Here is a 12,360-nt window from a genome sequence, read left to right on the forward strand (position 1 = left end):
TGTTTATGTGTGTGCACGTGCCTATGGGTGCATTAGAAAGGAAGGATAAGGCAAGACCCACAGTGTACGTCTCAACAGCCTTGTCGTCAACACCTTTAATCCGAAGCGGCAGGATGTGTTTGTGATTTTGACAGCGTCTGCTTTTTAAATAAATCTTTTTTATGGTTAATGAAATCACTTTCAAAAAGACTTGGCTGTTATTTACTGAACAAAGGAAGAAAACATATTGCTCACTGTGTCTAATGCACAATCTTCTCTCCTCCCCCTCCTTCTCTTTTCTCTCTTCCTCTGCAGGACAAATGTCATAGGATGAACACTGCTGGTGGGGTGTGTCTGTATGTGCCGTCCTCTCTCCTGGCTCTGGCTGGGGCCTTGGCTGCTGTGTCTGCCCTTGCTCTAGCTCCACTCTCTGCTCTGGCTGAGGCTGCGTATGGGGCTCCTGACGGCGTCCCCAGCACCGGGGCAGAAGGGGCCCCCTCGTCAGCCATCCCATCATGCTCCAGCCTTGTAGCTGGGGTGCTCTATGGCTCTTTCTCCCTAAGGGAGCTCTTTCCCTCCAGGGCACCGGGCTGTTCCTGGTCTTTGGAAAATCCAGATCCCACCAAGTATTCCCTCTACCTTCGATTCACCCGCCACCCTGTCATCTGCCAGGCGCACTGCCCAATGCTCCTCTCTCTTGACCATCACCTGCCCAATCAAAGCTGTCCCCTTCATTTACAGACAGCCACTGCCAGGGACCAGGAAGTCATTGATCTTTGTGGCAACCAATCGAACTCGGGTGGACTGTACTCCTTCCTGCAGTTTGATAAGAACTTTGTCCAATTGTGTCTCACGAGACACCCAGCAGATGAGTCTCAGGTATCTAAGGAATTCCTGGAGCTGAGACTGGTAGAAGTTTTACTTATTAACAATGAGAACTCCAGCCAGTTTACCTGTGGCATGCTCTGCAGATGGTTTGAGGAATGTTTACACACAGCTCACAACGGAGACCAGGAGGTTTCGGACGGAGATGGTTGTGGGATGACCCAGACAGGATGTATTTGTTCCAACCACAACATCATGGTGCCACCTATTCCTTTGCTCCCCGAGACGCCTCACACTTTCAGCAATGGCTCCCTTGTTCCTGACCACTGCTGTGTCACTGAGCTTCATTCCAACGAAGCGATCGCCATAGCGCCCAGAGATGTCCGACAAGGTAGGATTGTGTCAAAATGCAGCATCCTACACTGCCCTGAGCATTTATGTTTTAGCATACATGATTTAAGCAAAAAACAACTGCATTCAAATGCTGTACGATGTTACTGCAAGAAAAAAAGAGTCTGTGTGTGTGTGTGTGTGTGTGTGTGTGTGTGTGTGTGTGTGTGTGTTTGAGCATGAAACCATCTGCTACAGGTTTAGGACAAGATCTGATTTGACACATGCATGCACATGGTCATTCATACATCGATGAATTAAACATGAAGCAGATAATTCATTTGCAAAGTAACACATGGGGATGTGCATGCATGTCTTTAACTACATAAATCTGTTTGTGTTTCAATGGAAGCTGTTGTGACACGATCGCACGATTGGGATTTAATTTCCTGAACCATTTAAATCCTCCATTGGCACCAGTGTTTCCTTGAATATAAATCAATTAGACTAAAGCAGAGTATATTGTTTTTCATTCTATACTTTGCTGAATGCCTTAATATGTTTTCCTTTGGGTGGATTATAAACACATTTACAGAGATCAGCACTAATAACAACACAATTCTTATTGCAAGACTTTTGCCTTGGCCTGCATTCAACAACACTCACACTTTGGAGCTCTTGGGAGACTTGCTTTGTAATTGGGAAGGTTATCTATGTCTGGATTCAATCAGCAGAGGGGATTTTATCATCTAATATACTTAGAGAGGGAGAAAGGGAGGAACAGTGGAATCAACGTGGCGTAGGAGGAATGGGGAGTCTTTTATGAGTTTGACTTGAACTGATGTACTGCTGCTTGACACAAAAGGCAAAAGGGCTGTAAATTGTGGCGGGATGGTACTAAACTAAACTGCCTGGATGCTCTGTTGGTTTTCCTGTGTCTTTCCTGAAAGGCACCGTTGTTGCATACACAATTATTTGCAGCCGGCAACTTAATGGCCACACATCACCGACAAAGCCTGCTCCGAGCTACACAGAACTCTTGAGGGGAAGATTGACCTAAAGAGGTACGGCAGATCTTTTGTGTAGCTGTGGGGTTTTCATTTTCTGCAAAAATAGTTTGGCGAGGTCACACAAATATCCAACATATTAGAATTATAGTAAACACACAGCGCATGAGAGTGAGAGACAGACTGTTTCCTCTATCTAGTTCCCCTTTCATCACCTTTATCTGAGAGAAGCACTAATGGTTGTGCTCCACTTTACCTGCTCTCCCTCTCTAAATCTGTTGTTCATGTTGTTACTCTACTATTCTCGTGTCTCTTTCGTTAAGGTGTGGCTATGCTGTTCCTGTATACTATAACAAAAACCCAACAAACACTTCGACTGGACCCACAGGTTTTACATTTCAACATATTGGGGAATTGTGTTTCCTCACAAACAACTCTTCTCATTTGTCAAATGTGCAGACAATACAAGATTTCAAAATAATGGGGCGTGACGCATTATGGGATATCATGAAGCTCCTAGTGCCCGAGGGAGCAATAAATGCACCGACTCCCCTGATCTCTGGAGAGGCAACCGTGTCACATAAACATAAGTACAAATGATGAAGTTGCTAATAACGATTGCCCTACTTTAAATCCAGGAAGCAAGAAAACAAAAGAAACGTGGAAAAAAACAGCTGTCTTTTAGAAATTGGAGTGGCAGCATCAGTTCAATGCTTGTCAAAAATGGAATGCTAACTAAATACGAAACGGCTAAAATGTTTTTCATAGGCTGAGATGGACTTTTCCATCCTTATTGGTTAATGTGTTTCTCTTCTAAAAGTACTGACATAACCATTCTGGTATTTTCCTGAAACCGAAAATTAAGTATTGGGGTTAGGGTTAATTTTGAGTCTTTTAATGCATCCCAGCAGCAAGTAATCCGGACAGAACATCAGGAGTTCTACACCAGTTATCTCTCCCACCAGACCCACCCATACTTTATTGATTGTGCCCCTTCACGCACACAAGTATCAAAATAAAAGCACAGCGCCCTTCCACATAAAATAAAAAGTTCAAGGGCTGGATCAATTTCATCCCTTCTCAAATACAAAGAGCACTTTGGAAAAGAGAGCTCTATAAATGCAACCATTTATCTTTTATTCAGGTGGTTTTTCCCCACAATTTATTTTAAATATAGATACTGAATCTAAGTAAACTTAATTGATGTCTAAAACTTAAAAGTATGATTTAAAAAAATTCACAAATGTAACACTTGATTTTTATAATTTTAGCAGTAAATATGTTAATGCTCCAGTGACACCGGACCAAAGGTTACTTTAAATAATTTATCCATCGTTGTGCTTGTACTGTACATGAACTGTTTGTGCACATTTGTGATTGTGGCTGCGATGGCTAAAAATATATTATACAGACTTACCTTCATGAAGCTGCTTTTATTTTTTTCATCTGCAAAACCCTCTATTGGCTGGGGAGGCTACTTTTACTTTATCAGGGGATTCTGATGGGTAATCTAACAAAAAATACAACGGCATATAATAGAACTTAAACCTCTGCTCACATTTCAAAATGCAATATAAAAATAAAACCTTACCATACCAAATGTCATTAAAATCTCTGAAGTACTTTTTTTGACAATTCTAAAAATTAAGATTCCAATTGGTGACCTTAACCATCATTAGTCCTCTGTAGAGGTGGAATCTGTCAAAAGTTTGGTGCAGTTAGTTCAGAAGCTTGTTGCTGTCATACTCCAAGTTAATGACCATCATCTTCGTGGGCTCTGTGATGTCATTTCATAATTCCAGTCATTAATATTTTAGCAAGCAATCACAAGATCTCTGTGAATGTAGTGCATCAAGAGGAGATTTGCACATTTGTTTTTAGCACAGTCCTACAAATATTGTCTCATTTCCATATAAATTGGTCATTATGGGCGAATTAAGCTAAGTTATGTTACATAAAATAATTTGGCTATTTAATTTTGATATATTCTCAGAGTGAAGGTTTCCAGGCATTGTTTTCTAATTTAAGAGTGCGTGTGTGTGCGTGCGTGTGTGAGAGAGTGTTTCTGTGTACATTTTCACAAGATGTTTCTGAAACGATACAGAATTTCTGTAAGAAATCTCATTACATTACATAGACATACGATTGATATCATGCAAAGATGCTCAACATTCCCACATGTTTAGATTTAGGAAAGTAAAACAAAACAGGAGAACATAAATGTATGTGGGGTAACTGGTTTAGTGTTACTTGGAGTTGTTTATTGTTCCAATATGTAAGGGATCAAAGCGTCCACTGGCTTGCTGATTTAGCCCAAGCCTATATATATATTATGAGCCACATGAGTTTAGTGTATCACCAAAAATGATTGGTGTGTTTGTGCTCCTTTACACCTGCGTGCAATATTTCTCAGTTGGCTGTCCTACATATATTAGTAAAACCTCAAAGAAGGAGAAATGTTAAGCAAATGGTACTGCCGCACCCAGAAGAGTGATAAATAAGAAAGATGTGACATGTCTAGAGGTTTCCAGCAATTGCCAAAGTTTGTCACTCATGACATTTTCATCAGTGGTGACAGAGAACACATCCTTCTTTATAAATATTACGCATCAGGGGTACGACATGATACTTATTAAACCAAACTTACCTTTACATGACCTTCAAATACATATCCAATGGCCTTACTTTTCTCTTTATTATGTGTGTGTGTGTGTGTGTGTGTGTGCCATCCACAACACTGCTAAGTATAGCAGGCAGCAGGGGGTATGTTATCATGATCCATAAGGGATGTATTCTTTAATTTTTCTTTCAAATTAGAGTTAAATGTTGTTGTTTTCATAAGTAGACCTTTTCTCCAGCCTAACAGTCTAACAGAACACTAGCACACTATAAAATGTGGCACATAACGGCGTTTGAGCCTTGCAGGATTATAGTCGTCATTAAATGTCATTGCAGCGGCAATAATTCAATTCATGGCAATGCAATAGATTTATTTATGCCATCATAAAGAAGACACTGTGTCGTATCGCTGTCTTGATTTTGGTACACGGTTCATCTAATTACGCCACCAGTAGGTCCGGAACTGGACACCTGCCTAAGTCTCTTGACAGTCACATTTCCCTGGGGCATGGTTGCCACACACACACACCCACACACACACTCAGCGCACTCAGTACACCACTGAGGATTGTGGTTTAGAAGCAGAGAGAGAGAGAAGGCTGTTAGCGAAACCACAGAGAGAGGACTGGGATTTGACTGGGACTCTTGGGACCAGATCATCCTAGCGTTGCGCTGGAGCCAGTGTTCCGTAAATCACGCTCACACACACACTCCCAGGGAAACCTATCGGGTTCCTGGTAATTAGAGCAGAGAAGTGTGTTTTTTCATGCGTGTGTCTTTAGCACAATCCTGAGAGAGGTGCTTATTTTCACACTGTCCTGGTGAACAGTGTAAACAAGTGTTTTAATAACCCTTAGCTCCAACAGTACAGAAACGATATGCACACATACAGTGAAAAATGTGCACATGTCACCATTGACGACAAAGAGCAATAGCTTGCCCTGCAGTGCAGTCGCTGTGATTTCTTTTTTATTTTCTGAAATGAAATGAATGAGGGAAAATGGTGTGTGAGAAGGACTGTCTGCTCGAGGTGACTGTGGCAACGGGATTAGTATTCTGTTCTCATGAGCTATAGCACTCTGTGAGCACTGAGCCCCTTTATGCTCCGGCAAATGACCACACACACACACACACACACACACACACCTTGTCATTTATATCAACGGCACTTTTTTCAGCAGATCTTTTCAGATCAGTTTTGGTATGGCCTTGGCCCTATTTCATAAAGAGCAAAAGACGGGCCAACTTCTTGTTGATACCAATAAAAATAAATACATCAACACAATATTGGAAATTCATAATATATGTACCCACCAATAAACAAACCTCTTTTTCATTATGAACACTGTCAACAATTCCCTACCGTACTGTTCTTTTCTTTCTTTCTTTTTTTTTTTAAATTGGAGATGCTTTGTTTACTTGGCACAATAACTGTCTTCCACGTCCACCTTCGGAGAGGCAGTGGAAGTGATAGAGAGTTGTTTACCAATAGTACAAAAAAAAATATGTTCATCAGCATATTGTCTGCTTTGAAATATTTTATATATAATTCAATATCAGTAGGTAAAAATATACATCTTCATTTTCACTTTTCAGTACAAAATTCGGGTCAGATTGATTGACTTTATACTGAAATGCCTGTTGAAGGTGAAATTGTCCCTTTTCAAGATAAAATGTACGTTTTGAAGATGAATACGTCAAGGTTACAGATGATAAGAGAATAAAAAAAAGTACCGTCTGCATGACAGTGCAGCACTATAGTTGGTATTCATCCCCTTGCTTTGCTCCAAAACCTTTTCAGGTCCTGTGGGAACTAAGTGTATAAGGGATGGGAGGGCCAAGGGTTGGCTCTGAATTAAGTCCATCACTCTGTTGTTACCTCATGAAAGTTGCATGATGTTAAAAGGAGTTCGGCAGCCATGTCAGAGTCGATTTGTGAGCAGGATATTTTATAGAAGAAGAGACGAAGTTTGGAGTGACATGTCAGCGAGAATAGATGAGAGGTAAAGTGAGGGAAATGTGTCTGTACTGGAAAGAGCGTGCATGTTTATGAGTAAGTGACAAAAAGACTTGGAGCGTCACCATGTCTTCGAATGCGCTCACCGCTCAAAGGTGGTCGTCGACCAATTTAATGATCATTGGAGCACAGAAATTACCCCACCCCGACACACATACACTATTTCACTCTCTGGCCCAGTGAAGACTCTAACTCCAGTGGCTTCACGTGACTGGCTTCCCATAGTCCAGCTGTTGTCATTGTCATGCAATAAATCACATTTGTGTGTGTGTGTGTGTGTGTGTGTGTGCGCGTGTCACTTTCAAAAATGAGGATTTCAAAAAATCAAGTTTGACATGTGTGAACAGCAGTAATTGTGGGTTTGAAAGAAAACAAAGTCTTCATTTCAAACACCAGCATTGTTGTTGACGTGAAGTCAGATGGTGTGCTGCATTTCTTTTTTTTACTTGTGTGAGAAATAAGAGATGCTTAAATTCTCTGAAATTATTATGTTATTCTTCCTGGTGTGTACTGCAGAGAAAACCTAGCTCCAGTCTTTATCAGGATCATAAAATTATAACTATAGGCAATGAAAGGCTGAATTTATAGTCACACTGTGAGATTTTTGCATATTTACACAACCAAAAACAAGCGCTTTTCAATTCTGCCTCATCACAATTCACTGCAACTAAAATGAGCACAGTGGGATTTAAATACATCTTTTTAGTATTTGGTGAATTTTGATGCCTTCTCAAAATAAAGCTTCAGCACAGACCTCCTTTCCAATCATCCAGCCCTATAGCAATGAGTAGGAGTCTGAAATAGTTGCGTAAGTTGCTTCTTTTTTAAAGGTCAGTGTTTCTTGTTAAAAAATAACTGCGTGCGTCCCTGAGGCATATCAATGTTATAAAAAAAAACCTTCGCCATCCTCAACAAAATAATTCTAAAGATAATAATTGTTGTCTGGCTTTAATCTATGCTTCCTCCTCCAACATAGTTTTCCCCAGGCTTTTGTTGCACTTCATCTTTCGGTGCACCACCTAACAAATTGTTATTACGTAAACCATCATGAAGTCAATAGCAACCTGCAAATCAAAACACCGCTCCACAGCTTCGCAGCAACAATTTCACTTTTCCTAAAAATATTTTTTAATTATGTTGGTCACTCATTAAGCTCTCAGCCTTACTACTGTATCTGTATGTCTGTTGTCACATCCCTTTGAAAACGTAGACTGAGTCAGGGTGAATTAAAAGACAATATGCATGCATGTAAAGACCTTTGTCTCATTCTGATTACACTGCTTGCATTCATTTGGTCAAAAAGCTAAGCATGCATGGACAATCACTTGTGTAGAATGAACTCTGTAAATAAAATGCACCTACAAAGACAGTGATGTAACGGTTGCTCTAAATAACTTGCATGATGTAAGGCTTGGTAGCTTCTCGATAGATGATAATGTTTTGCACACGTGGTCCATTTATCCTGAAACTGCATTGAGAGTGAAGTGCAATTACCTATGTGGTGAACAACTGGTCACATGATCCCACAGTGGTTATTGTGTATGTGTGTGCATCACATCATTGAGGAAGTATGCGTCCCTTGACCGTATGTGCTCTTGAAGGCATGTGAGGTGATGATGTAGTATAGTCAGCCATCAAGAAGATTTGCAGCGGCAGTATAATACCCTCTTGGAGCAGTGCAGTGATTTAGTATGCACAGAACCTGTCGTCTACGAGGCAGGATGTTACTGAAAGCGCCATCGCAGTGGTTATCTAAAGCTAGTCTAAAGGAGCTGTAGGTGCAGGCGTACAAGTGAGCTGATGATATTGTCACCAGGAGAGACATACTAAGACAGAAAGGGTGTTATTGATGCGATGCAGCGAGGGGTGTGAATGATTGCCTGCAGTGTGAAGAGAGACCTCTTCTCCATGCTGTCGCTGCTGCTCTGCGCTTTGAAGTTAAATGTATGGGCTTGTGTATTCGTGTCATCCCAAGCGCTGTCTGTGTTTGAATGCCAGGTTGATACATGATGAGGTCATCCTGATTCAATGGTTGTCCCACATATCTCCTTTTTTACTCGGGAGATGTCCTTCACAATAAGTACCCACAGGGGACACTCTACCCACCAAACCGTCTCCTCCAGGGAACTCATTTGTGTTCATCCGGCTTGACGCAAGTGGAATCTATTTGCCAGACAAGGCCTTATATGATAGACATTGCTAATACGGGAACAGAGGCTTCCCAAACACACACACACACACACACACACACACAGATATGCACATAGGGATAAGAACATGTGCAAATCTCCTGATAAGTGGACTCTTTCAGTGAAATATTTTAATCTGAGGGAAAGATTTGGAGTGCTGTGTTGGATTGTGGGGAACAGGAGCTAAAGGCATGTCTCTTACTGTAACTGCCATTGACCTCTGTAGACATCAATGGCAATTCATACAATCACGGGCATTGATGTCAATTAGGTTTTTCAGTGGGTGGTGGAGGTGGAGGTGGGGGCTAGGGGGCTAGGCTACTCTTTGTAGAGCTCCTCTGTGAGTATCAGACCTCTACACTGGTGGTAATGAGCTATTCCCCCGTAGGTGGCAGCACGGCTGGTTTTGGATGAGCGATCGGCGCATATTACTTGAGAAAAAGACAGGAAGAGACAGAGACAATAGCACAGCTGTGGCGAATCTGGTATATTTTAATATATGGCCATATTTTCCGATGACTATGAAATTAGACGTATATTAATTCATTCATAATTTCGTAGTTAATTTATTTTACTATGAAAAGCCCTTTCTCACTGTTTGGTTTGTTGTTTTATAGAAGGAAGTAACTGTTCAGACTTTGGAAGTGTCACTAAAGGAAGACTTATTACATGCTTGACAATTTTCTTTTCACAAAACACTTGTGTTCTCTGTTTTTTGGTCAAATGTCTATTTGTCTGAACATCCCTCAATCACATGATCCATTATTAACTCAGAGGTAACAATACAACATAGCATTGCTTCTCTCCTTTTTGTTTGTGGTCATTGTGGCCCTTACAACTTTATACTAAATGCAGAAACAATAACAACTCCCAAATGTGTACCTCGGCAGAGCAAGACCATTTTTGCGACTGTGGCATACATACTGTATATGCACAGTGGCCCAGAGTATGCTGTGTGTGTGCGTTTGTGAACAATGCATCATCCATTGTGCAAAGTGACTGTAAGTAAGAGAGAGCTCTGCTCGGTCTCCTGAGGCTGGGTCTCACAAGGGAGTGATGACAGCCAATGAAATGCAAAATTATCATACAAACATGCAACCACACACACAAAACTCAGTAACCAGAAACAACAAACACGAGATTGCACCAGGGACACAAATGTGTTCGTGTTAATGAATCTACACACACGTGTACAACACAACAGCTTGGCATGAGGAAGGTGTAATTGTGTGTGTGAAGATGGTGAGCCTCTCCCAACGGCTGCAACCCCCCTACACAAGATTTGTACTTCTGATCACTGAGCGTCAACCATCTTTCCAAGGAAAAGCTACTTTAAATCAAGTGTCACTAGATGCTACCTCGTTTCCCCCCCCCTCTTTATTCTGTCCATTGCTTTCTTTGTGTCAGCGCACATTAGCATCACCAGCCGGTGTGTGGCAATTAAATATAGCCCCTGGAAACAAAGCCCTATTTAGAAGTCATTACAAAACGAAGAAGTCTTGTCCCATGGTTCTAGTAAAAACACATGGGTGTGTGCGTGTGTGTGTTGTTCCTATTAATGTCTTCCCTGCTTGCCGACCACAGACAACATCCACCTGTGTGACACTTCAGTTGTACCAGCAGGATTTGTGTGTATGTGTAAAATTATTATGTATTTGTAATTTTAGAGAGGTTATCATGACTTAGATGATTCTTTGACTCTATTTGCTCTTTAATTTATTGATTTGTCGGTTTTTTGCCTGAACAACCTTAAAAAACACTTTCATTAGACGTGTCTGTATAGGACCTTTTTAATTATTGTAAATCAAATCAGCATCTTACTGCTTTTTTGGGCAATACAGCCATTTGCCTGTGATTAGTGATAGGTTTGCTATTGCACTAGAGCTTTAATGTACCTAATCTGGAACATGTTATTTAAAGAGTATCAACTCACTGAGTTGTTTTATTTCAATCCAGATGTCCTCCTTTAATTCTGCAGATAAAAATGGTCTGACTTTGTATTTGTTTTAAAAACTTAAAGTGAAAACGTATTTTAAACTTGAGTTTCATCACCATTAATCACACTTTATTATTGCAATTACCCTGATTAGATTTTGCTTATTGATTTACACCACTGAAGAACTGCAATAAACTGGATAAGAATAGAAGTCACCTTGATGTTTCTCTCTTTGGGGAGGGACACAAAGTCAGGTGTGTGTCCTTGGTCTCGGAGGGAATGGATGTGCTTTGGATTTATTGACACACTGTGCCTGTCATTCGTGTACAGTCATACTATAGCAGTTTCCCATGGGGGATTAGAGACTCAAGGAAATGAGAGACATGTCTTCATTCTTGTATTCCTTATATTCTGCACACTACTGCAAACTGTTATTCTGCTGCAACTCACTCAAATGTAGTCAAGTGGAACTGGATAGGCATTTTGCAATGCCAAAGTTGTTAAAGTCGTTCAATAGGAGCAACTGCATCTGTGCCAACCTCTCCAATCAGTGCCCATAATTTGTGTTGTTAAGAGCACACTTGGCACAGCTAAGGCTCCTTTCTGCTCTCCTTTGTCTCTCCCACGTGCGCGGCAGCCTTAAAATTGGCATGTGTTTATATGATAGTAAAATATTAATTGAGGAAAAATTGCTGTAGAATCTGTTGAGAATCCTCCACAAACTGATAACTGAATCCGCTGTGTAAACATATATTGTGCACGTACCTGTGCAACGAGAGCTGACACCCTCAAGGGCAAAATGAATTGAATGACAGCATCATTGTCATGTGTCAAACATATCTCTCATGCCCATCATATACAAATAAAGTATATGCACACACAAACACACACACACACACACACAGCAGCAGTTTGAGAGTTGTTATCGATCAACACTCGTCAGCATGTCCTCTATAACAAGCACTGTCCCCGAAAGCGTTGCAGCAAGCCTGTCAGGCTGGGTGACAAAGAAAGAAGTGGGTGAAAGTGGCAGGGGAAATGTTTTATACCTGTAGATGGAATTACAGGCCGTGACAAAGTGATCAGCTAACAAGTGTTGTCATTCAGAGGTGCCTACCAGTATCTTTACCCACATCACATTGCCACAAGGCAAAGTATCCTAATTTGTTAAAAAAAAAAAAATTGTGCTTATTTTTTTCTTATGCAAAGCCTGCTTAAAGATTATGAGCAAGGGGCAGAGTGGAACCAAAGTGAAAGCCTAATGATAATGATGAAGTATCTAGCCACTCGGCTAACGAGAGCCCAGATCTGCCCTAAATCTGCCTGCTATGCAAATTTCACTCACCCCAGCAATGAATCAAAGACATAGCAAACCAATGTTTCTCTTCACAGCACTTTAGCAAAGCTATTGTTCACAAAGGACATGCCAAAGGCAACAAGGACACACTCATATGTACA

At 40.9% G+C, this 12,360-nt stretch overlaps 1 protein-coding gene across 1 annotated transcript in view; it reads left to right on the plus strand.

Annotated features, from left to right (window-relative positions):
* Nucleotides 1–300: 300 nt before the first annotated feature.
* Nucleotides 301–12,360, plus strand: part of adgrb2 (adhesion G protein-coupled receptor B2) — a gene marked incomplete at its 3' end in the record, with an annotated part of 84,150 nt that continues 72,090 nt past the window's right edge. Inside the window, exon 1 of the mRNA XM_068758693.1 lies at nucleotides 301–1,195. Within this exon, the coding sequence (XP_068614794.1) occupies nucleotides 310–1,195 (886 nt within the window). The remainder of the gene's footprint in view (nucleotides 1,196–12,360) is intronic.

This window comes from Brachionichthys hirsutus, unplaced genomic scaffold (assembly GCF_040956055.1).
Source record: "Brachionichthys hirsutus isolate HB-005 unplaced genomic scaffold, CSIRO-AGI_Bhir_v1 contig_517, whole genome shotgun sequence".
NCBI classification, from domain to species: domain Eukaryota; kingdom Metazoa; phylum Chordata; class Actinopteri; order Lophiiformes; family Brachionichthyidae; genus Brachionichthys; species Brachionichthys hirsutus.